At 45.6% G+C, this 26106-nt stretch overlaps 1 protein-coding gene across 1 annotated transcript in view; it reads right to left on the reverse strand.

Moving 5' to 3' along the window:
* Positions 1 to 7704: 7704 nt before the first annotated feature.
* Positions 7705 to 26106, reverse strand: part of TLL2 (tolloid like 2) — a 78946-nt gene continuing 60544 nt past the window's right edge. The window contains exons 11-21 of the mRNA XM_035897398.1: positions 24929 to 25045; positions 21149 to 21294; positions 19995 to 20190; positions 16844 to 16969; positions 14925 to 15085; positions 13974 to 14154; positions 12505 to 12630; positions 11381 to 11469; positions 10350 to 10563; positions 9053 to 9303; positions 7705 to 7839 (exon numbers count right to left, since the gene is read on the reverse strand). Coding sequence (XP_035753291.1) covers positions 7705 to 7839; positions 9053 to 9303; positions 10350 to 10563; positions 11381 to 11469; positions 12505 to 12630; positions 13974 to 14154; positions 14925 to 15085; positions 16844 to 16969; positions 19995 to 20190; positions 21149 to 21294; positions 24929 to 25045 — 1742 coding nt within the window. The remainder of the gene's footprint in view (positions 7840 to 9052; positions 9304 to 10349; positions 10564 to 11380; positions 11470 to 12504; positions 12631 to 13973; positions 14155 to 14924; positions 15086 to 16843; positions 16970 to 19994; positions 20191 to 21148; positions 21295 to 24928; positions 25046 to 26106) is intronic.

A 26106-nucleotide genomic window follows, 5' to 3' on the forward strand; every position in this document is an offset into this window, starting at 1 on the left:
GGAATGCCGCCGAAAGATGCTCGGAGACAGCTGAAAGCTGCTCTTAATCTTTCTTGCTGGTGCAGCTTTGTAGCTGGAAGCAATACCGGATCCGCTACATGGTGAGCTCTGTGGGCAGCTGGGGCTGCCTGTAGGGATCCGTGCTAGTGACGGTGTTGGGAAGGGTACTGCAGAGGGGCTTAGATTCAGAGGGGGGTATCAGGAGAAGCAGTGCAGGATCCTCTCCGCCCCTATAATCCAAGGGCAAATAGTATGCACACCTGTATGAAACAGCTCTTTCAAGACACTTAAGTTCAGTGTTATTCCTGAATGGCAGCCAGTCCCAGAAACAAGAATTAAGTAAACTGAGGTGAAAGAGCAAAGCTCCTGAAACCTCCCTTGGAACTGAAACTCTGCTGTCCTGGAAGGTGACAGGAAAAGGCTGAAAGACACCTTCACTCTGTGCCCACAAAAAGCCAGTGGAGAGGGAACTGGCTGAAAGTTGCCCTTTTTCTGACTGCGAGAAGTTCTGCTGCCATGCACTGAGTAGGGCTTGGTTACTTCAGAACGGGGAGGTCAGTGCAGTGAAAGCTTGCTGGTAAAAGTTGGGGTACTGCAGGTTATGGAGAAGGAAGGCTCAGAAGGCAAGCAAACTGTGAGACACTTGGCTTAGTCCAAGTCCTGCAGTCTAGGAGCAGGGCACATCACTGGGTGTCGAGGACCACATAACCCACAGCAAAGTCAAAGAGGGGATGAGATATTGAAATACACAGAAGTCATCCTCCCATTCATTACAGACTCCAGCCGGAGGCTTGTTTAGAAGTGTGGCCTTTATACGTAAGCTGTGGACGTTGTACTGGTAGTGTAACCTTTGAACAACTTAGCTTAGGGGACGACAGATGTTGGGAAATGCCGCTGGGCATGCACACGCCGCTGGCAATCAGTCACTGAGGGAAAAGGATCTCTTTCAAACTCCTTAGAGGTCCAGGTATTGCTGCACCCAGTCTGCCAGCTAGGAATGAAATACAGCAGAAACGTTTCTCACCCAAATTTTCTACTGTGCCTTCCTTGAACTTCATCACTGAAACACACCCTTGCGAACAGCTGATCTGTTTATGTTTGGCTTAGATTTTCATGCCTGCCTCTTCTCTGAAGCTGTAAATTTATTTTATTTCCTCCTTCTTAGTTAAAGATAGTGCACTTAATGGACTTCATGATTATTTCCAGGACTGTGCATGCAGGTTAAATGAAAGCCTGAGTAGAAGGAGCCACATAAAGAGCACATTTACATATGGTCACCTTTCTGTGCTCAAGTTATTTGTGAAACTATATTTGTGTGTGCAACTGACTACAAATCTAAGTTCCCAGCTAGGAATAGGCCATAACCTCATTGGTAGCCCTCGATTTGAGTAGAAATGTTTTTCCTAGTTTATTCAATCACAGTTCCAGACCAGGGTTAAATACTTATTTTCTTAAGGTGGGACACTAGTGGACAGACTGTATGAAGTAAGCCATTATTTAAAGAAAAAGCCTGGCTCTGCACTTTAACAGGTGACTTGCAGGGCACTGGGCGTTTGTGCTCTCCTCTGAGGTACCTTTAATTACAAAATACAGGATTCAGAGTATCTTACTAAGACAGTTGTATTTGGAAACCAGTGTTGCCAAAAGTGTGTAACCTGCTAGCAAGCAGATACAGAAAACTCTCACAAGACGCTGAGAAATAGGCTGTTTCTCTCAAGTGTATGATGGTTTAAAGCCTTTATTTCAAGTCACTTGCAAAAATGGATCAGTATGCAAGTTTGTGTGCTAGCCATGTCAGGAGAGACAAGGCTGTCTTCTACATGAAAATTACTGTTGACTTCCAATTTATTTAATTAAAAAAAGAAAGAAGAGGAAACTTCTAATCCTCCTGAGTAAAACTCCTGACCACTGCTCTGAAATTTCTGAATGTAAAGTGAATGTACTTAAATATTGTGGTATCTTTCTATGCCTGCACTGCCCCTGGTTTTGCTCACAGATTGCCCTGACTGCTCTGGAGTGATGTTTACAGGGCTCTGAGCATCACTGACCCTGATGCGAGTTGGCCAGATTTCCCAGCAGCATTAACCACAACAGCTACTGGCTGCCAAGAGCACATCTTGGGTGAGAAAAAGCCTTATACTGCAGCTGAGGTAAAAATAACTGCTGCAACCTCTCCCTCTGCCTTTTTGCCACTCGGTAACTCATAGCAGCCTACAGTCCTGGAAACTGATGGAGTGACCCCAAGGAGACAGGCCTCTAACCAAAATCAGCATCACTGGGCCCCTGTGGCTCTGTACGGAGAGTTTCTCGCTGAAGGGAGCAGAGGGGAGATGGATGAATGCAGTTAACGCACACATCCAGCAATCAGACACCCTGGATTTACTTCTCAGATTTACCACGCATGCTTCTACCTCTCAGCATCAACTCTCCAGCATATGGATAATACTCCCTGTCCCCTCACTGTTCTCACACTTGCTCAAACCGTGCTTGCTGCTGGGTAGGGACCATCTCTGGAGCCTGTACAGCTCCAGGGGTAACACCTGGCCAGCCCTTGGACGGAGCTGGGGCAGGCTACGTGCCATTCACGTGGTAGGGCCATGGAAGAGAGAGACAAAGGGAGATCCCAAAGGGACCAATATGGGGAAGTGAAAGAAGATCAACAAGGGGTTGGAGAGACCGAAGCCACTAATCTATTTCTGTTTGCATGCTGTTAACAAGTAACTTTGTGCTGCACTCCCCCAGCTCGGCTGTCAACCAAGATGCTTCGAGAACATGTTTTCAGTGAATGCTCATGGAATTAATTCATTATTAAATTCCAGAGGAGTTGCTCTAGCCTCAGAGCCAGCCAGCTGCTGGGAGGAAGGAGTTTTCACTCCCAGCCACTCTCACCTGGCCATTTCTAAACAGACAGCATGTGTTTCAGCAGGTCCCACCTCCCAGGACAGGAAATCTCCTCAAGAAGGGTCCACTGCATGATCCAGGGCACAAGCCTCCTCTTGGCTCCAACCACTCTAAGACCAGGTGATACCTCCAGGACAGAAAAGCTGGGATAGATCCAAGAAAGTGCCTGAAACCATTGGTTGCACCATAAGGAAATGCAGAGCTAACAAAGGGTCCAGCTTGACTGATCTGGTCAGGGCAGAGAACAGGAGGGTTAAACGTTCCCAGGGAGCTTTTAATCCAACAGCAAAGCAGTCCCGTGGCCTCGCCTCTCCTGTACTCTGACCTCCCCCTGATACTTCAATCCAAACAAGACTCAACACACTCGACAGGATGACTCCCACTCACCATTTTGCTCTTCTCCCCAAGAAATCCCTGCACACGTTAACAGCAGACGACCCGATGCCAGGGTTAGTGCTCCTTTTCGGATGAGCTTCTCTTCCTGCTAAAAACTGAACTGCTGACCTGCAAAGAGGAAGAGACGATGGCATTTCTCTTGGGCTGACTCAGACAACCTGGCTGGGTCCCAGCACACCTGACAGAGCCAGGTCCCTGCCAGGGGCAGGGTCTGGCATGCGCCTGGGAAGCTGGGGTTCAGGGTGCCGGGGACTCCGCCTCTTCTCTGCAGCTTCACAGCAAATAAAACCACTCCTGGCTCTGACAGCGTGTTTAATATGTACCGCAGGTCAGCCTGAGGGGGATCCTGCTTTTGCTTTCTAAGACTTGCACCTTGTTTACCAGAGCACGTTTGCTGGAAACGCCAGGAGAAAGCGGAGGATTTCTGCTGGCTTGATGCTGAGACCAAGGAGGCTGGCTGTTCCGAGGCATCGTGCTGGGTCTGAAGTGCACTGTACCACTGGCTGCTCGTGTTTTTAAAAGATGAAGAATCTCCTGGCAGACAATGGAGATTCCCTTCAGCACCTCACACGCGGTGACTGGACGGTCCTTGGTGCTTTCTGGAAAATTAAGTCCTGTTTCTAGAAATAAGCAGAGAAAATGAGGGCTGGCCATGTCACACAGCACTGATGGCAGGCAATCAGTGTGGAAAGAGACATTAAGGCAACAGGCTAGCTGAACAGCAGGGAAGATGAAAGCCTGCAAAAGATCTTTACACATCCAACAGCCAGATCACGCACACAGTAAGAACCTATCTCGCTGCAATTGCAAACGTCTGTGTGTTTCTCTAACAGCTGTGACTACCGTTCAAACTACACCTTCTATTTCACTTCCTATTTCTCCCTGGCTTCTCTTGGGCTGCATCATTTTCAATATCATTTTGGACTGTAACTCTCTGTGTGACTGACTGAAGGCTTCCTGGGCCTTCTAACACGTTGAAATGACTGCCAGCCTCCAGGGTCACACTGTGCGGGAGGCTGCAAGGGGATGCTTATTCCTCACTTCATCTCTGTTGCTGCTTTACCTTTGGGAGCGGCGGGCAGGAAATTCAGTCACCACAAAGGCTTGAGCGGCCGCGACACACACCACAGGCAATGTTCTGGGTGGCGGGACAGGCATGAACTGGTTATGTGTCGGGGAAAGAACACAGACATGATTCTTAACAAGCAGGGTAGATATCAAGCAGAGGACAGAAAGAGGAAGAAAATTACTTTAGGTGCCGCCCAGCTACTGAACATTTTGCTGCCACAGTGAGAGCACACACCACAACTCTGCCTCATGCTCATCCTGCTGGACTTTGCACAGGGGTTTCATGTCCCAGGTTCTTTGGGGCCTGCTGCCAAAGGCCGTAGCCTGTAGTGTAGTAAATGAGCCTCCTCTTTTGAAGTCTACTTACAGACTAATTCCCAGATCCCTGATGTTTATTGCTGCAGATCTGCCCCTCAGCCCACTAAAGCATGAGTGCAGAACATGAAACACAATGATGCAGCCCTTTGGCTGACCAACTTGTTCCTCTGCTCCCCACTTCCTAAATGCCCTCTTGATGGCAAAAGCCGAGACAAAGCTAAAGGCTCCAGGGAAAGTCGCTTCCTGCAGAGCATAAATCCCACCCGGTATTAGCAGTAGACACAAACAACAGTTGGCAGAACAAGGAATGTATTAAGAAATTTCCTCCCCTTGAGGAAGCAGTGAATGCATGCATACGACAGAACGTGCAACTGAATCCACAGTCTTTAATGAACGCAGAGACTCATTCTGGGCACAGGTACATTTGTATGCATACACATTGATTGCCCCCACACCCTCCTCTCCTCCCCCTCTTAAAAAATTACTTGAGTTAGTGAAATGTAAAATCACACAAAGACCAGAATAAGTATACACACCTTAGAGGGTCTGACATTTTTTTCTTTTTTCTTAAGAAACTTTCACACTTTTAGAATTATTGACTGTTAAGCCCAGTCAGTACAGCAGAAATATTCTACGTAGATCATTGGTTGAAACGCACGGTATAGCAGTTGTGAGCACACTGTCACAAGAGACACCTGCATGGATGCTAACAAGTGTAGTAGATCCGTCAAACCACATTGCAAGCATCTGCAACAAACCAGTCTGGGGAAGACGGGAAATTACCAGAACATGGAACAGAGATGCTAAAGTACATGGGAAGCTGCTACAGTCTCTTCTCTCCAGAGTCTTTGCTCCCATAAGAGAGCCAGGAAACCTGAACCACTGCTTGCCACCTGAAACTTTCCTTCTGTTTCACAGGAATCGATGTCTGTTATTTCCAGACCTAAGGGACTGTGATTTTGCTTGAACAGGGGCAAGGAAGAGAAGGACAAACACAGAGCCCACCTAGCAGAGCTCACTTCCCCAGATCTGCATGGTTGAACAGCTTGAGATCAGAGGTCTTGCTGGTAAAAAGGCCGTAAAATATGAAAAGAGGAACAAAACAGAGCTAAAAAACCAAAACAGGAATAATATGGGTTTATACAGCCTGCAATAAAGCTATATTCAATGGTACAGTATTGTTCACATGACACTTATTAAGGCTTTGACTACTGGTCTTCTTTCTACATGCACATTTTATATACATATAATCTTTTGTGTGTGTGTGTATATAAATTATTTTTCTTGTTCTAAGCAACAAAATATTTTCATGCATCTGCTTCTCCTAGTATTCACAATACTTGGACCGTATTCTGCTCAAGGATTTCTGGAGAGGGCTGGGTCTATTTATTACCCATCTGGAAATGCCCTCAGCTCCAGGAATGTCGTTTGTGCCTGACAGTGGTGCTGGCCCCACACTTCTCCACAGTCATACACCAGAGAGGAGGTGTCACCCCAGAGTCTGACAGTATATTGGTTATGTAAACATAGTAATCCTTGGATTATAAATACTTTATTAAAGCTAACATACCTCAGCTTTTAGCTCATAACTGCCCATGAGTGCTTTAATGAAATATCATTCAGAATAAAGTCTTTTTTTTTTTTTTCTTTTTTCTTCCCATATCAACAGCTCAGTTAGAGTGGTTCCCCCAAAAGCACAGTTTTCCCTACTTTTTCCCAAACAAGTGCCAAACTACCTGTTAATTCTGCAAGCCCATGGCTTGGTAGCTTCCATGTACATAAATAACTGCAACACAGAGCATGCCTGAGCCTTATAGCTCAAAGTGCTTAAGTTACCATCTTGCTTGCACCCCTGCCGTGAGGCTAAGAAACTGGACCATGGGCCAGTGAGGAATGGGGAGGAAGCAGAAACCATCAGAGCTCTTCCATTCCTAATCCCATGCCTGGAACTTGCACAGGTTTGACAGGTTGGCCCGGCGTTTCCTTCGGTGAGATGCTCCGGCTAGCTGATGTCGCAGGGCACTGCTGGGTTGCGGTGGGGAGCCCTGGGGAGAGCAGCTCAGCTGCAAAAAGGAAAGGCTCACAGGGAAGTGGTACTAAGGAAAGGAAGCAGCATAAAGAAGGCTGAGAAAGCAATCATGGGTGGAGTGAGGAGGAGAGATTCCTTATTTAAGGCCTGGACTGCTACCACAGCCCTCTGAGCTGCCTTGCCTGGTGGTGTAACTGGAGCATGTGTCAGCACTTCAGTTGCTAAGCTTTGCCACCATCACACAGTCATGCCTTGCATCCCTCCACAGTACTGTCAGCCACCACGTTTCCCTTGGCCACCTCATCAAAGTACTTCCACTCAATGTATACCATGACAATTACTGCAAATCAGGCACAGGGCCCTTCTCGTTCACCGTGATCCAAGTAGCTAGCAGCCATAAAGAGACTGTCCCTGTACCCCTGCCTAGCTTTCAACCCACAATAACCAAGATGATAAATAGACGGGACAGAAGGAGTGATGGAGTTCCAGCCATCTGGTTGTTCACTTATTGCACAGAGTATTTTAGGCTGGTAGGGGAGAGTGGGCGGCTCCCAAAGTCCTTTGAGAAAATCCTACCAAGTGACTGTCCACATCACCTGCTCCAGAAAATGTGTTCGGACAGCTCATGTTATCCAGGATGCTTGGGAAATGTCGCCTAGAAACAGGACACGCAAGAGACAAAGGCTTTTCTCTCAATTCAAGCTCAGTCTTCGCTCAGCCCCATGGCAAGCTGTGCAAAATACAATGTTTGTGCCCTGGCAGGTATGATTAGAAGACAATTTTTGGTCCTGGGTATGTTAACAAGAAAGGGTCATGCTAATAATTGCAGAGGCAAACCTTTGAGACTGGATTTAGTTTTCATTACAGAAAATACTGTACACTGCTTTTGGCCAGGTGCACAGAAGCTTTAAAAAAAAAAAAAAAAAAAAGACAAAAATCACAGTTAAATGTCTCAATCTTCAGATGGGGAATGTCTGTGAGGAACAGTCAAACTACTTTCTCATGTGCAATGCATCCTGAAATTTGGTACTTATGTATCGGGCGTGAAAGCCTTTCTTGTTGATGGTGTCATCTGTATGGAATCGAATCATGATGGAATCCCCTGCAGAGTAGATTTCTTCCAGAGGCTGCAGAAAAGGAAAGAAGACAGCACAGAGTGGTCAAGTCTGCAGGCTAGATAACTGTCTGCGCTACGGTGCTGGAGTTTAAGCTCACAGCGAAGACAGACTGGCCAGTAAACACAAAGGCTGGGCGCTCAGTACCTCCTGCCCTGCCCTGACTTCCTCAGCATATTCCCTTGCTTTTTGCATGCTTGCCTTTTACATTTGAAGACTGATGCCAGTCCACTCTACAATCCCAGTTCTTCCAGTTGTTTTTTTTTTTCACAGAACTCCCTGGATATTCTTGTTCCAATCTTCTGAGTTTGCTCTAATTTGCCCTTATCTTTTCAGGAAATGATGCGATCCAAACTGGACCCTGTTTGGCAGCTGAGGCTCTCCCAGGGTTCATTAGCAGCAAAATAACTTAGTTACTTATCTTACGTGATAACTCTGGTTATCTCCCCCACTGTTGCAACCTGCTACAACCTCCCTGTGCTTCTCTGCAGGACCAGCACTTTCCCAGCCAGTCTCCATTTGTCTGTGTGCAGGTAGGTAGATTACTACCCTGCTTCCCTGAACTTCCTCACACCAAGCTGCTATGCCTTTGTTTATTTTCCAGACCATTTCCCCAGTTTGGAAGAACTACTACCACACACCTGCTACCTGGTTGTCTCTGTTTAAATTCAGTAAGAACCTTCTCCATTTCATTGCTGAAGTCCTAGAGAAACTAAACATAGACCCCCTGATTTAAATACCGCACACCATTGCTCATGCTAACAGAGTCACTCCTGTTAATGGGGATACAGATAACAGTTTAGGAGACAGCACGCCACCCTGGAGTCAACAAGCAGCTCTGCAAGTCTCTTCACTCTTTGCCCATGCCATAGCATGGCTGCAACGTAACGTGGCAGGCACGAAGTGACTGAGGATGAAACTGGCCTTTGGAAGCTGTTTCCCACATATACACAATGCTTTTGTGGCCAGGCTGGGGCACGGCAGTGCAGCAGTCCTATGCTGCTGCACTTGGCCCTGGGCTAACAAGGGAAAGTCAGTTGGCAGGTTTTCAGACCAGCTCTGTGCATCAGATAAATGGGTATGATCTCTAGCAACAAGTGAAGAAGCAAAACCCAGACACAGAAGCAATTCTCATCATCACTTTGTGAGAGCTGCCCCTGTCCAGAAAGGACCTTTCCTTGCCACCTCCAGTTATGCCTATGAAATGCTCACCACCATGGCTTACCCCTGAGCCACAGAAGCGTCCCAGGCGGGGTGCAGTGCTGTCGTAACCATCATAAATCTCCATGTAGTCGTACCCACAGTCAGCCTCCTCCTCGATCTCAAATGTCTGGAATATCAGCTCCACCCCATAACCATCTTCAGCTACAATCACCCATTCACAGTTGGTCTGACCTGGGTAGTTGTTGTCCCCAAACTGAGCATGGGAATATAGCTCCTTAGTTTGCACTTCAGCCTTTAAGAGCCCGCCACACTCTGGAGGAAGAAAAGGGCACAAAACAGTCTCTTAAAGGTCCTATCTCACAACAGACTCACCATCCCATTTTTGGGCCAGCCATGAGAAGACCTTCAGCTTGAAGTGCATGTACAACAGGGAAGGTAATTAATCACTTCACCAAACTACCATAAACCAGTGAATTCCCCAGTTATCCGTGAATCAAATGACCCACAAAGTGTAGAGAAGCTTGGTTCTTCTGATACAGAACACGCATGGAAAGTGACGAGTTAAAACTGGCAGGATGGAGTTCCTGCCACATTATACTCCAGAAAAATGTATTATTTTAGAAAGCAATTGCTTAAAGGAAGACTTAACATGTTCTTTGCACTTGTCCTGTAGCTGAAATTCTGACCCCAAACATTTTACCAGCAGGAAGTTGAAGAACGTTAAAAAACTGGAGACCAAAACCAAGCCTTTTGTCCCCATACAATGTGCAAGAGTAGCCCTGTGCTTGCACAAAAGATGTGTGCTTTGGTGCAGAGCTTCCCTGCCCCCAGTCATGAAGATGCCTCTTCAACAGGCTCTCATGCACTGCCACTCAAAGCACATCTCACCTGTTTACCAGGGATTTCAAAAAAGTGAACCTTGGTACAACATACTCACCTCCAGGCTGCCACAGGTAAGAGGATCAAGCTGTCTCTGTCCACAGCACATCTCTGCTTCCACCATAATCAGTCTAATATGGGCCTCTTCCGTGCGTGGGCCAATACACGGGCTAAGTTACATCAACTGTAGGTTGATGAGGAACAGAAGGGGTTGCTGCTCAACCAAACACCTCCCATTTAAACAAAAGAACATGAGCAGAAATGTCTGACATCAAGTGACCTCTGAGCTGATAAGGAAGCTGGCATTTATGATGTGGTGCCAACAATAGTCCAGGAACTGGTTGGCACCATATACAACCACTTAAAATTCAGGCTAAGCTTATTTGGGAGACAAGTATGTCTGGTTTTGCCTGGTAAAAAATGCAGTGAGACTTGATGACATCTTATCGCACTGGGGTATTGGCAGGCAACCAGCTTACCTGTGCTGTGCTTTGCCTGGAAACCTTTTCTTTGCACAGAAGCATCAGAGTAAAATCTGAGGAACATCTTGTTGGTAGAAGCCACTACAGGGTCTGGTTTCTTGCTGCCACAGAAGCGACCAAGGATAGGTGACTTGCTGTTGGGCCCGTCATACATTTCTAAGTGGTCATAGGCACATTCTTGGTGCTGTTCAATCTCAAACTCATTGAAGGTCTACAGCAAGAATAAGGAGAATTAAGAGAGACATTTGTACACTGGACTATGAAATTATGCAGTTTAGCAGAGGATGAAATTCCAAGTGAGAAACAGGTCAAATCGTATGTCTGTCCAGCTCCTTCCACAAACTAAAACAGAACAGTGTGCTTTCAGGTGAGAGTGATCTCAGGGTGGCACAGCTCAGAAGTTTATATGAAAATGCTGTGTAGCCTTAGCTTTGCTGCCTCACATGGATGCATGACAACAGCTTCCAACTGCAAGCCTTACACGCTCTTGTTTTTCCTGCTGGGAACCCTGCCTAGCACACTGAGTGGGCAGTTCTTTGATATTACTTCCACTGAGCACAGGGATCCAGGCATTATTTCCCCCAGCGCATGGGCCATCCGCGCAGCTTTGGGCATGTCGTGCCATATGCATCAGGCCACGCTGTAGAACGGGCCTGACGCTTCTCCCTCAGAGGGGCTGGGGACTGGCCCCCTGCCACCACCTTATGCGGATATGGTCCCAATGGAGTGGCTCACAAGGAGGGGCAGGGGCGGGAGGGCGTGCTATACCTTCTGTTAACAGAGAGAGCAACGCTCCCCAGTTGTCACCCGCTGGAGTCTCCCCCAGGCTGCCTGACCCCTGCCTCATGTCCCTCTGAGACCTTCTGCCCTTTCACGGGCCAGGGGTGGCATCCCGGGACACCCTCCTCTGAGCACCCCACACAGGACCTATGGGGACCAACCTCCCCCTCACACAGCAGCAGGGGAAGGTCCCGTCAGCTCCTCACAATCCAGCCCGCTCCTCCCCTCCCTCTCCGCTGGTTACTCACGACTTTCACTCGGTGGCCAGGCGTGGCAGAGATGTCCCAGGTGCACTCTTTCGTTCCCTCCGCACCACTCAGCTTGTGCTCGCAACCAGCTTGAGAGACAGAGATCGTAAGCTGAAGGCGTTGAGGGAAGTCTCACGTGGGAACCCTGTCATGTCCCACATGCTCCCCTCTGCCCATCAAGACCCTCGACAGTGCAGGAACAGGGAAGGCTTCAGTCACTGAACAGTATCGTTTCGGATTACTGCATAGTTCTGGTGGGTTTGTCCTCAGAAAGGCCTATGCTTTTTTGAGCTAACTTGGCAGCTGGTGAAACGGACCATCTCACTCCCCTGGGCCTCATTAACCTCATTCACCTTCTCACTCCCAAACACGTTCTCCTGCTCCTCCATCTTGTCTGCCCTGCTCCAGGTGACATGGTCTCTAATCCCTCCACCATGGCGACGGTGGTGCTACCTCAGCCTTGGGTCATTTGCTTTACTGACTTGGAAAGCTGAATCAGTTCATGGAGATCGGACGAGGACCAGAGACGATACACAGAAAAGCCATGGCAGCACACAGCAGGGGTGAGGGCAAAGGAAGAGAGGTATTTTGGGCAGCAGCAAATGGTTAGATCAGCTCAGCCTTTCTCTTCTGACTCAGCCCGATAATTAAATGAGACAGCAATGACTATCATAGAATAGAATGTTTTGGGTTGGAAGGGACCCCTAGAGGTCATCTAGTCCAACCCCCCTGCAGGAGCAGGGACACCGCTAACTAGATCAGGCTGCTCAGAGCCCCGTCCAACCTGGTCTTGAAAGTTTCCAGGGATGGGGCCTCCACCACCTCTCTGGGCAACTAGTCTAATGGTGATGTCCCACAACTGCTCCTTTCACTAGCCCAGCTTTTTGTCCCCACCCTGTTCATCCCCTTGGCCATATGGAAGGCCAGAATGGGGAACAGATCCAGCTGAAAACAAGCTCTCTTCTTCCTTTCACTAGGTATCTTTTCAGCTAGCTGGGCCTTTTTCTGTGCTCCAGCATGGTGTGTGGTACAAACACCCTTCCAACACTGGGCAGGAGGCACCCCGGCTCAAACTGTGTCTGAGGCACCTTGCCTTTCCTGAGGACAGGCAGCGGGGACCTTACCTTCTTTACAATCGTGGCCATTTTCATGCAGCATGAAGCCGTTTCTGCACTGGCATACGTAGCTCCCAAAGGTGTTGATACAGTCGTGCTGGCAACCACCATTGTCTTTGGAGCATTCGTCCTTGTCTGGGCAGGATCAAACCAGGACAAACACTGAGTTGCCATCAAGAAAGGGACTGCTGCAGTTGCCAGCTGGGAGACCCATACCCAGACGGGCAGATACCAGTGCAAACCTCAAACCTCTGCTGCTGGATTAGTCCAGTCAGCTTTTTAGCCCAGCTACAATTCTCTTCAATTATCTTTCATTCCATAAAATGCGTCACAAATGTGTTTTATTATATAAAGTAGGTTTTGAATTATTAAAGGCTAATCTAAAAGAAAACGATAGCAATGTCTCATTGTTTTAGAATAAGGTTCAGGAAAAGCATCACACAAATTCACTAGCCTAAGCAAAAAAAAATATCCACTGGCCAATCTTTCTATTTTCAAGTACCTACATGCTCTGATGAGCCTCCATCTTTAAATAGCTCTGTCTGAGAGCACAAGCAGCCAGATGGAGAAGAGGATCTAAGGCAAGAGCTGCTCTCCGAAGCTGAAATATGCTCCAGTGCATGTTCACTCCTGTGTATTCAGGACTATGTATTCCGGAATCTCACTGTTCCGAGCATAGGATCTGCTCCCCATTTCCAGTCCAATTTAATGTATGAGTGGTTTATCTCTGCTTTTTCTTGGGCCAACGCTCTCCCTGGACCTCATTAACCTCATCTATCTCCTCACTCCTAAAAGTATTTCTAGATAAAACATACCCCACTTCATCTTTCCTCTTGTAAGATTTAATAAGCCAAACCCCTAGCCCCGATTCTACTCTGCAGCTGTCTTAATTCAAGGTCATTTTGCCTGATCATCCTCCTCAAAAACATTAATACTCCTTGACCTCTGCTGAAAACACAGAATGGAACTGAATTTTCACTTCCATCAATGTACAGTTAACCTCTGAAACTGCCTGTTAACAAGGTGCATCACTGACACCCAGAGCTATGAAGGGTTCAGAACAGAGGATTAGAAACTTCCACTAGCATGCGCTGCTTTAATGGGAAGAATTGCTATAGAAAATTTCCAGAAGTCTTCTGTAACTCTCCTAGTTTCAGAGGAAAAAGCTATTCTCTAATGATGCCAGGGACAGAAATAACTTCTAAGATCGGGTTCCCTGTTGCTTCCCATGCTGTGGAAGGATGGGAGGCATCAATGAAATCCATGCATCTTGCTGACACCACACTATGACACTGGACCATACGCTGCACTGAGAAACCAAGATGAAAGGTCGCACAGCATAGAGCAACCATGCCTTTTAGATGTAACTAACCATGTCAGGCTCTGCCTGATTTGATAGGAGGTTGAAAAAATTCTCCAAACCCAAGAGGTTCAGTCAGAGGTGACAGCTAAGCAAGTGAAAAAATGCAGCCACGTACCAGAGAAGTAGTGAACTTTAAAGCCTTTCTTGGAAACCGTGTTGTCCGATTTGAACTCCAGTCTCATGTTGTTGCCATACGACGTGATTACTTCAGGCTTCTCTGAGCCACAGAATTTGCCATGCAGCTTGGAGTCAGAAGCCAACCCACTACGAACCTCAACATAGTCATATTTACAGACCTGCCAAGAGACAAGGAGATTTCTCAGCTCCGTGGACTTGGAACAGAGCATTTCAGAGGAAGGGGACAGAGGCTTGACTGAGAGGGAACAGAAACAGCCTTATACTCAAATACACTCCTAACTTCCCCAAATTCTCCTCTGTCAGTGTTCTCACCCCTTTCCCTTGCTGCCCTGGTCTTAAAGCATGGGTGTGTTTATCAGAATAGCAAAGGTTCCATTTAATTTAGCTAAAATAATTACTCCCACCTTATCCAAGAGCCTGACTGTGTTGAATGAACTTGAGCAGCCTGCTGAATTAAGGAAGAGCCACTGCCACCAGTTATGGTGGGGAAAGTGAGACCTGAATGCTTTGTTCAAATTCCACCCTGCCCTTGGCAGGGTAGAGAACAGATTCTTTTACCGGTTATTTTGTTTATCCTTGAAGAACTCTACCTCATTGTTCATTTCCAATTATTTTCCTACAAAGGCAGCTCTGGGGAAGGGGGGGATGGGACACCTCTTAGGGATGGAAAACACCTACAGTTATGCAAAACTGGCAGAGAAAAGAATCTCACTTATAACAGAACAGCTTTAATCCTTCCACTCCATAGAGAAAGCAGATCCAGACTTCAAGAACAATCACTGTTACTCGCTTATTATATCAAGGGCGGAGAAACAACCAGAAGCTCCACCAGTAAGATAGAGCCTCCTCTTCCTTGTACCCCAAGGATTTATCCAGTTCTGAGTTAGCCAATAGTCACACCTCTGAGATGCAGGGACTGGTTACGTACATCATTGCCTTCCAGCTCAAACACTTCGAACTGCAGAGAGATCCGGTACTGGGCTGGAGCTACCACCTGCCAGACGCAGTTTTTGTTAGTAGGATATTCCTTGGGCCATCCAGGGCTAGTAATGGTCCCATTGAGCTTGGTGATGAAGCCCCCACAGGCAGCTGGAGAGGCAATAAATGAACACAAGTTTTACTTGGTTCTGTTCAGACACACAGACTGGGCCACACTGTTAGCTAGGAAACGAACCAGATCCTGGTCGGTGGCACATTTCAAACCCCGGCCTCCAGAACAGGTCTAAAATGCTGGGAGCTGCAAAGACGACAGAAACCTCACCTGCTATAAACCACCAGTGAAATGCACACAGCCAGGCTACAGCCCTGAGAGCCACTCAAATCATGTAAGATTGGTCTCCGTTTTACTCTATAGCCTGGGGCTTACCGTAGATCAGTTGACTTGATGTGCGCAATACCTGCACAACAAAGGTCAGCTTGGTAATTTCACCTACGCTCCGTCCTACATACCTTATTATTTAAAGTTTATCAGCAATGAAATAACTAGAAGATAATGGAATCCTAGGGAAGACACCCCTGTCAACTCTTCAGTGCCTTATTATATGTGGACTGCATTCTCTCCAGGGAAAATCAAAGACAAAGTCAAAGACTTAGCTTTATCATCTCATTTTCTTTAAAAATTTAGGACATCTCACCTTCATCCTCTTGTGGGAGGGCACAGCTTTTACCTCAAAGCGTTCAACCTCAGTTTGCTCTTTTGCTGCAAAACTCTATTTGTAACGAAGCAATTTTTTCTTGCTGTTTCTTGAGGGTAATGAGATAAGGCCACATCTTCAAAACCCACAGGGATAAAAGCTTCCTGCATTTTGTTGCCAGCACCATTTTGCATTAAGAGAACTAACCCAAGGGAGCAGCTTCAATACAAAAAGTGTAGCAAGCAAGTGTGTCTGGAGAAACAAAAGCAATTTACTCTGATGTGCATCACTACGATTTCAAAGACTATTCTTCCTGTATTGCCCACAAATGTTTAAAACAGGAGGTTAAGAGTGAAGTTCAAAAAACGCTTGCTAAGTTATAACAACTGGCTTGCTCAAAACTGCAAGAAATTATTTAAAAAAAAAATAAAGCGAAGCTTCCAGAAGCCTTTTGCACGCACCTAACTCCGCCCTCACCAAGTCAACAGCAGTTGACAGACTTCCCCAAAGAGTTTGACAAAAGCAGAAGTCAGGGCAAACCAGGTGACTTGGAGAGCACCGCTCACCATGTGAGGAGCTCCATATGTGCCTCAGCTGATAGGCAGCGCTACAAGACAAGAACAACGGGTGGATTCTCACCACACCAACAGCTGTATTGTTGGTGAGGGCAAACACTTGTTGCAAGAGATTAACTGCATAAACAGAAAGCTGAAAGAAATAGTTTCTATCAAAGACATGGGTTTTTTTCTCCCCCAAAACAGAAGAAGGGAATTGACTCCTCAGTATGGAGAATGTCTGGTTTGCATGCAGGAAAAACATTGGTATTTTATTCTACAAAAGAAACTTCTTTTAAAAAATAATAAATTCAGCCTTAGATTGAAATACTTTGGGGCTATTCAACAGTTAGGTTGTAATGCCTGCCCTCTCTTATGCTGTACCATGGGAGATCTCATCTGTACAGCGATCTCTGGCCAGGAAGAACAACTGGTTTTACAGATGTTTTGCAGTAGAGAATCAGAGTATTTCAGTTTTTCAACCAAAACTTGCTTTTCAATGAAAGATATTGACAAAAAGAAATTTTTCAGGTGTGGTAAGATAAACAGAAACAAAGAGGATGTAGGGGCAGGGGGAATCATCTCCAAGATTGTTCAATTTCATTATTACCATTAGCACCCATCCTACAGACAGATGCCTCAATCTGTAGGTTACTCACCTTCACAGCTCTTTTTATCAGCTGTCAACTCATAGCCAGGCTCGCAGGTGCATTTGTAACTGCCCAGGGTGTTCTCGCAGTGCTGCTCACATCCACCATTGTCTGGCAGAGAACATTCATCCATCTCTGTCAGGAGAAAACCAGAACAAGTCACACTTGCCAGACCACCCAAACCCTGTCATATTCCTCTTGCAACACTTCTGGACAGAAGGACCAGAGTACTAGCTGCCGAGCCGAGCCTATGGAGCAGGCACTGCAGCAAACCTCACAAGTGGCACAGAATACCAATTTGGTGGTACTTCTGCCACCAAAACCGTAAAAGACTACAATTACTGTTACTAGTCAAGAGTGCTCTTTCTAGACAGGAACACAAAAACATGGTCTACTGTAAAGACTTCACTGCATTTTGTTCTCATTTGCTCCTGTTTTTTGGTTTGTTTTTTAAATTCCTCATGCTCTTGAATGACTTGAGATACCAGGAACCAGCCCACCATGATGCCCACAGGAATGGAGCTGCGGGAGGCTGTGCCCCACTGAATGGGGTGCAGCAAAGGAGCTGGGAGGACATGCAAATAGTTTTTCCTTTTCATAGGCGCATGAAGTCTTGCCACCCTAGAAGTCAAGTTATTCCAATCACATGTCAAAAACCTGTACAGACATTTTAATATACAGATAGCCAGATGTACCGGCTTCTCACCCCAACCCCTGAGTTCATGTGCCCCCCTTAATAGATGGGTTTATTAACATGGTTGTGGTGGGTTGGCTTCAGCTAGCAGCCAAACTCCCACCCAGCTGCTTGCTCACTCCCCGGCCTCCCACTCTAGTGGAATGGGGGAGAAAATAGGAATAACAGGAGCAAGAAAGCTCCAGGATTGAAATGGGGAGATTACCCACCAACTACAGTTGTGGGCAAAACAGACTCAACTTTGGGGAATTTAACTTAATTTATTGCCAGTTAATATAAATATTTGAGTACTGATTCGGGTATTGGGAAGCAAAAACTGGAAAAAAAGAACAAACCCGAATTTGTTACCAAAATGAAGATAAGCAATAAAGAATAATCCTAGAGCTTTCCATTGAGATATACATGATGGGATGGACATGAGATAATTGCTCTTCATATCTTCCTGACATTGTCTCTTGGATGTGACCAATGACTTACCCCCTCTGAGCTGCCTTACTCCCTCCGAGTTGTTTGCAGGTTTATTTTCTCTGAAAAGTTAGAAGTTACCACTGCAAGTTCTCACAAAGCATAGCTTCAATTCCATCCTTAACTCTTTTTTAAGCTGAGTTATTTTCTTTTAGTGTTGTAAGACATGTAGTTGAAACTCTATTCCCTTCATAATTCATTAAGGCAAAGCTGAGCCATTGCTCAATTGGCTATGGGCGACAGTCTGAAGGGTGCCTGCAGACCCATATAATTTGATCATTTACTTTGTTCATGGAGTGGCTGGTAGTCACAATCCCTCTGGATATGAAGGTAAAGGCTGCAGACTTCAGATCCCAGCTTGAAACTCCACCTGTAGCCGCAGGTCTGTCTACCATGCTTTTGCAAACACATCAGCTCTGCCCACAACGCAAGCTGGCTAGAAGCTGTGTAGCTATGGCTACTGTGGTGCTTGGTCCAAGCAAATACACTTTGCTCCGCAGCTCGGCTTACTGACATGGACTTAACAACACCTTAACCATCCACAAGCTACATGGTTTCTGGTTCAAATGTCAATTCTGAGTGGACACTACAAGATCTAGTCTGCCAGCAAACACTCCACAGACAATACCTGTGTCTGCAATTCTAGTAGCAGTGCGTTCTTATGCTTTTTTACATAAAAAATAAATAAATTTATTTCTGACTATCTGAATCACAAGGGAAGCATCCCAGGTTCAGGTGTGTAACTTTCTTCCCTACAAACTTGCAGGAGAACCTCAGAATCTACAGAATGACTTGCTGCAAGCCAGTGTAGTGCTACTCCCTGGAAGACATCTCTACCACTGTCAGCCTGCACTGTCAGCTCCTGAAAGAAGCCAAAACGTCTGTAGGAAGAAGCATTCTCTGTGTCTTTATGGAACGTGAGAAACTTAAACAAGGAAGTCCAGGCACTGTGAGAGTTGCTCAGGGACTGGAATTAAACAACACAGTATTTGCCAGTGATTTTGCAATCACCCTTTGTCACAGTGCATTTGGATCTCTCAAATTTACAGGACAACATGCTCTGGGAATTAAACTTTATTTAACTAATTCCTTTTTTTTTTTGCACATAAGTGCATGAATTAAGAATTACGGATTATAAGTTATGAAACCTTATAACTTGAATGGTGAATAAGTGAATTCACATGATAGACTAGTCTGAGAAAAGGGGATTGAGCCCTGTCGTGTTTGTTGTCCTGTAAATTTGAGAGATCCAAACAGACCGTGACACCCTTAACGCAAGACAAAAGTTAAAGTAGAAATAAAGGATTTATGCAATCCAAATATTGGCATTGCAGCTATTATTTCTGTACAGCTCTCACTGAACCCAAGAGAAACATGACAATCCACCTCACAGCTGCTCCACAGGTATTTTCTCAGGTGGTTAGATATTTGGTTCTTGCCTCTATCAAGTCATCAGGATGCTGGTAAAGGACCATGGCTTGGGTTCAGCTCTTCAGAGGAATTTTAGTCTTCATTCACATTTTCCTGAAGAGGATCTCAGTTTAGGAACACATTTGTCTCCTAAAGCACTCTGAAGTTTCCCCTGGGATTCTACTTGCAATCAGATTTACTCTCTATCCAGAAGTTTCTGGAACTGAACTTAAAGCAGAAAGTTGTTTTTAACACTCTTTGTACGGTACTAGTACCTTCTTTGAAAATGCCAATGTCCCCTGGCACGGATAAATGGAGATCATACTCTGTCCAGCTGTGCAACGCAAGGCCTTAGTGCCTGAGCTGGTACCAACCCAGTAGGCTTGCCTTCTGTCTTAATCAGGGAGGTCATGTTCATGCTTCAGCACCAAATCCCTCTACACTCTCAAAGCAATTTGTATATAAACTTGGTATTGTCTAACAGCTCTTAACTACAAGTAGATACAATAGTAACTGATCACTTTGGGATGGCAGAAAGTTAAGGAATGAATGCTCCCCAGCCTTGACCTTGAGAGGTACTAGATCACTTACCTTTAAAGAAATTTGCTGCAAAGCCTGCTTTATTGATGGTTGCATCAGACGCAAACTTCATCCATATTTTATTTGAGCTGGATTTGATATCTTCTGGCTTCTCATAGCCACAGAAGTGACCAATCAATGGGCTGTATTCAGTGAGGCCATCTCGGATCTCCAGATAGTCATAAGAACAAGCGTCATGCCATTCAATCTGCAATGGGAAAAGGGTGTGCCTGTAGATTACTAGTATGAGTGCTCCAAGTCAGGCTAGCTAATCAGTTAGACTTTGGCCAGAGATCAGCTTCCAAAAGAGCATCCCAAACAAATGGTCACAACTAAGGACTTGCCTTATGGCTGCCATCAAACTCTCCTGCAGCTGAAATTGCATTCAAGCCCAGGCACGTCTCAGTTCTACTGCTATTTCATGGCTACCCTCTGGTGAAACCTGGTTCCTGACTACTTACAAGCTGCTTTTCCATGAGAAGCTGTAAGGAACAGAGCAGAACAAACAAAAAGGTCCAAGGAACAGCTGTGGGCTCACAGACAGGAGGTAGTGGTGTCAGCTCTTTCCAGGACAAGCACAATAAGTGCGCACAAGCTGCAGGAGCCTATGAGCTAGGTGGGATTTATGCACCAACCCAGGTCCTGTCCACTCCCATCTGTGACTTACACATCAGTAGTCAGAATCAGATCAGTGGGCACCTGGCTAAGAGTGTAAGACGTCCTATAACCAGTAGGAGAAAACCTTTTCTGAGCTCTTCAAAGCCTGACCGCCATCTGGGGACACTACGTTTCTTTGGAGAGCCACAAACATCCTGCAATCTGCCAAGCCTCAGTGACACCAACAGGAGTTTTTGCCTGGATTGTGACCATACAATTTCATTTGACCGGAGTGAAATTTTAAGGACTCACAAGTCCCTATTTAAGATCATCAGCAATTTTGTGTCCCTTCTAATTCTTTCTGTCTTGAGTAACAGTTTTTGCAAACTCATATTTTAAACATGGCTTCAAAATCTCTGAGCAAACTTCTGGTGAGGAGAAATGATGTTCTGAAGCATTCAAAAGAATTTTTTTTTTAAATTATTATTTATATCACTTCCTTCTTAATTTTAAAGGATCTACAGAGGCAAAATAATATCCGTGATATAATATACAGTGACATTTCTCACCTCAAAGGCTTGGAATGTGATTCCTATGTGAAAGCCCTCAGAAACTGTGATCTTCCAGATGCACTCTTTGGAAGGTCTGTAGTCGTCTGGGTAATTGGGGGATTGGATCTGGCCAGCATCTTTGTGAATTTCTCCACCACAAATAGCTTCACAAAAAACAAATGGGAAAACCACGAGATTGCAGGTTTTTCCTTCAGTAAAACCTACTCCATACGTAGCCTTCTTCCTCAGTCAAATCTGTATCAGTACTGCTTGTTCCACAAAAGCAACACACAAGTCATGGAAGTTTTTACAAATCTAACATTTTGTTTTAGTGACAGCGTCTCCTCTCTTGCTGTGCCAACCTCCTGAGAAGGTGAACTCACTGGTACAGATAATTTTTATGGATTTGTGTATTTCACACTCCTGGTCACCTTCATAGCTGCTTAAAATCTGCTACCAGCACTAAGGACCAAGAAAAGTTGGCAAAAAAACCTCCAAAGAAAAACCATTGGCAAATCTAATCCAGCCACACGATGGCAATATTAACAAGCATGAGCTGAGCTGTTCACCAGGAGGCCATCAGACTGACCGCTGTGCATGACAAATGAAGCTTTGTGCTAGATGTAACAAGAAGTAAGTTTAAAGACCAAGAACGGAAAATTTAGTGAAAATCTAGTTTAATACAAAAACCTCAAAGACAACAGCAGTCCAGCATAATTGTCTGCAAGGCCGTGTAACAAATGAAAGGAAGATCACAGGCTAAAACCTGCGTTACCCCATGAGGCAAGACATGTCTAAAGAAGGCCTAAGAATGATTTGGCTGTGTTGGAAGTCAAGCAAACAAAAAGCACTGGCAGTAAGTACAAGAGAGATGGCTCTGCAATGACACCTGCCCAACATCAACCACCTTCACGCTTGGGGTCTCCCAGAATGCATGGCATTAGCCGTTCAGATGTGGGTCTCCCTATAGGTGCCCTGGAAATTGCTTGCATTGGGTAAAATTGTCTTGGGTTTGCCTTGTAAGCTGCTAATGTTTAACTGTGCCCGACATAAAAGCACTTTTTCACTAGTGCAGTGCTAACTTCTTTCTTAGAGAATCAGTGCTAAGGCACCCCCAAATACTTGCACCCAAAATTCAGCTGCAGACCACAGTCCAGACTGTAGTTTGAGTTCACACAGTCAGAGCTACAAGTGATGCTAGAGAGAACCTCTGAGGGACCCGTTAGGGAACTTTCTCCCACACCTAACAGAAAGAGGACTACAAGAGCAGAGAACTGACCATTTAACAGCCATAAAACTGTCAGCCAGCAAACAGTATTTTCTCTGTCCATTGCAGCAGTTCACACTGAAATTCCGTTGAGCAGCTAAGTATACTGGAAGAGCTTTACTGCAAAATGGAAAGAACATCCGCTGATAGAGCCTGAGAAGGCAAAAACAATGACAAATTTGGGGCTTCCAGCAAAGCTGTAGGTAAAAAATCCCAGCATCTTCCCACCTTGAATCTCATGAAAGAAAAGGAACAATATGACTGAACTACGAGGACACTTTCACTACGCTAACTCTCATTTAGCATCAAGTAATTCTCCCATCATGTGGCTACATCCTTCTGCCTCTTCCCTCCCATCTACTGAAAACTTTAGGGCCAAGACCTAGAGGAATCCAAATCCAGAAATCAGTCCTCACCCACAGAGCTCCCAGCAAAGTTCAGATGCATGAGCAATTACATGCCCTCTCACTAAAGCAGAGGACAGAGAAGCATTCGTAAAACCTACTTTGGCTTTTTAGTATGCGACGGAGAAGAGTTCAAAAGAAAAAGAGGAACTAACAGCAACACAGGGAGCTTTTGGACAAAAATTGATTGAAAATTAAATATCTAAGGGCATTCCCTCCTGGAAATAAAAATTACCCTTATTTCCTAGACACAGAAGTCACAAAACAGCTGAGCAAGCTACCTGACAACAGAGGAAAGAACAAAGCCATTACCAGAGATGGCATCAGGGGGAAAGAGGGATTAAGGGAGATTTTTGGAAACTCCCATTTCTGTAAATAAATTATGGAGAGAGATGCAGATAACCTCACTACCTGCTGCTCTGACAAGAGGAGGCTGAGCTAAGACAAGAACTGTGCCATGAGCCATCACTGTTTCTGTGGTACAAGCTGGCTTCCACCAGTCATGCTGTGCTCACTCTCAGGCTTAGCAATAGATTTCATACCTTTCCAACGGGAAGTTTCTTGGAGGAAAGCGTTACACAAAGAGCCAGAGCCTTGAAGAGGCAGAAAAAGATGAACAGTCAGAGGGATGCAAGGTCCGACCACTGGATGCACATTCCACTTTTCATTTGCTCTCCTCAAAAGTCAAAGGAAGCAAGTATTGCTCATGTTTACTGAACCTTTAGGGGTCACTTATTAATCAACAGGAAGGAAGAAATATTATCAAAAGAAAAGGAAGTTTTGTAAACTGACTTTGGCATGTAGCTAATGTAAAAATTTTTTTTCTTTCAATATCATTTAGCAGTATGAAACATGATGCCATATTAACATGCATGATGAAGAACAGAGAAGTTGCTTCCCAAAAACATTCCTCACCTTGCTTTTTTTTTTTCTTTTTCTTTTAAAGTTGGAGCAGATATCACTGGGGAATAACCCACTGTGAGAATTAAGCTGACCAGTCCACCAAAGCAATAAGCCAATAAGCCAAAATAAAACAGTCTAATAGAGACACACTAGTTTGATCACTTCTAATTCCAACAAACTACCATAAAAGGGGTCACACGGTCCAGGCAACAGCTGCTTCTCAGGAAAGATATAAAAAAAAAAAATAATCAGGCAAGCTACCTCTGTCTCTGGGGCAACAATTCCTGCAGAAACCAGATATTTCTCCTGTGAAACAGATTTGTTAGCCCCATGCTGTTGTGAAATCCTCATAAGCTTTATTTGCACTTCCTCAACAGTCCCATGTTTTCTTCACTTCCCTCTGTTAGTATCATCATTCATGAGTATATTGGACACTTGGGCACTGGGCTTCCAGTGTCATGCTTGTGTCTGGGGCTGCAGGAAGAAGGTGATGCAACATCAGTACCAATACAGTCAGCCTCAATACTGGTGACAACACTGGTACTTCTAAGAAAATGCCTGTTGTCCAGAGACCAGTGAAAGCCTTTAACACATTTTAGAAACATTATTGTAAAAAGTAAGCATATATGGAGAAGGGATGTTACTGGTTCATTAGTGACTTTGGTAACACTGCTCCTCCTCCGAATGGTTTCAGCATCCCAGTGCCATGCAAGCTTCCAAAGTACCTGACCTGCAGAAGATCTGACCTGCTAATTTCTCATCTTCTGTAAGCAAAACACACAAGGGAGAAACCAAAGAACAATCTTTGCATTTGAGGAAAAAAAAAACCACAAACCAAAACCAAAATAAGCTGCATTAAGTGATATAAAATGTATGATCCAAAACAGAACTTTGCCTGTTAAATTACTGGAAGGAACTCCTGCTACACCCAGCACTGCTGCTTGCAGGGGCTGGCTAGGGCAAACAGAACCTGGCCTATAAACAGCAGCTATTGCTCTGTGCTGCCATCCTGTTGTTCCCCCCAAAATGTGATGACCTAGTTGGAAGATCCATGCCTTGTCTGCTGGTGCAGCCCACAAAATCTGCCGATTCCCATAAAAACAAGAGCAGGGGCTGTGTCTAGCCACACAGTGAAGCAGAACTCCTACAGACCCCACAAATCCCTGCATCCTGTGCTGGTTGCTCCATGCGATGTGACAGACTTCTTCTAGCTAAAGGCTGTACCTTCGTAGACCGCAAAGAAACCTTTGCCCAGGATGTTACTGCTGCTCCGGAACTCGATCCACAGCCTGCTGTCCGTGGAGATTACCGGTTCAGGAATCTTGTCGCCACAAAATCTACCTGGAAGGCAGGAAAGAGATGATCAAGATCTCCTGGCTGAGGGGCAGCACAGCGTAGCAGGCACCTTTGGCTCCATGAAGCAAAGAGTCTGTGGTTAAAGGAGCTGCACTTGTGTAAAACACCTTTCACTCCCATTGCTTGTGCTTTTGAATGAGTTTCTGTCCCCCCTCCCCCAATAATTCATACTCTCTTCAATTATTACATTAATAAAGGCTTTCTTCAGCTGAGAGCAGAATCCAGTAGTCACAGATGCAGCAAATTCAAAAGGGGTCTTGTTTTGATCACATAATTGGGCAAATGAGCTGCAAAGGTGGGGAACCATCCCCTGTCCTTCTAGAGACGTGGCATTAGGGAACATCCTTTCCACCTGGTAGACCTCAGAAACTCCTTCAGTGTTTTGCAGCCAAGAGCAAATTGTCCAAGTCAAACAGAGGGTGATTTGTGGCCATGCCAATGAGAAAACATCCCTTATCTCTTCCCCTGCTCTCACCACTTCCCAGTTAAAATCTCTGCAGTCAACCTCTTTCAAGAGAAAGAGTCCAAGAGCCTTTTTGTTCCATGGTTCATCCAGCTCTGAGCTCTCTGGCATGCACCAGCACTGGTAAATACCCACATCCTGCCAGCAAGGATGAGTCTTGGAACAGAACAGCTGCAAATGGTGTCTGTAGCCCAAACAACCTTAACAGCCCTAATCTGGTGCTCCTCTACCTGTTCCATCCAGAAGCTCCTCACAGAAAGAGAGCAAGCACCAAGTATGCACTAAGAGCGCTCGGTGTGAATGTGGTTTTTCACTTCAGGTGACACCAGCAGGGCTATGTACTGAATTGAACATGGCCTGGCACCCTGTCCAACTGAATCCCCAGTGGGAATTTGACAGAGGCAGAGAGCAATTCCTCAGGTTGAATTCAGTCAGGACAGCGGTGATACAGATCCTGGCCTTGCTACACCAGGCAAAGGCTTCTTTGAACAATCTCCACTGAGTAAAAACCTGGTTACTGCCTTACCTGCAAGACAGGACCTTAGTTTCCGTTAGCAGGCTGAGCTGGTGGTTGCCTACACTG

This window comes from Egretta garzetta, unplaced genomic scaffold (genome assembly GCF_000687185.1).
Source record: "Egretta garzetta isolate BGI_Z169 unplaced genomic scaffold, ASM68718v1 scaffold56, whole genome shotgun sequence".
Lineage (NCBI taxonomy): Eukaryota > Metazoa > Chordata > Aves > Pelecaniformes > Ardeidae > Egretta > Egretta garzetta.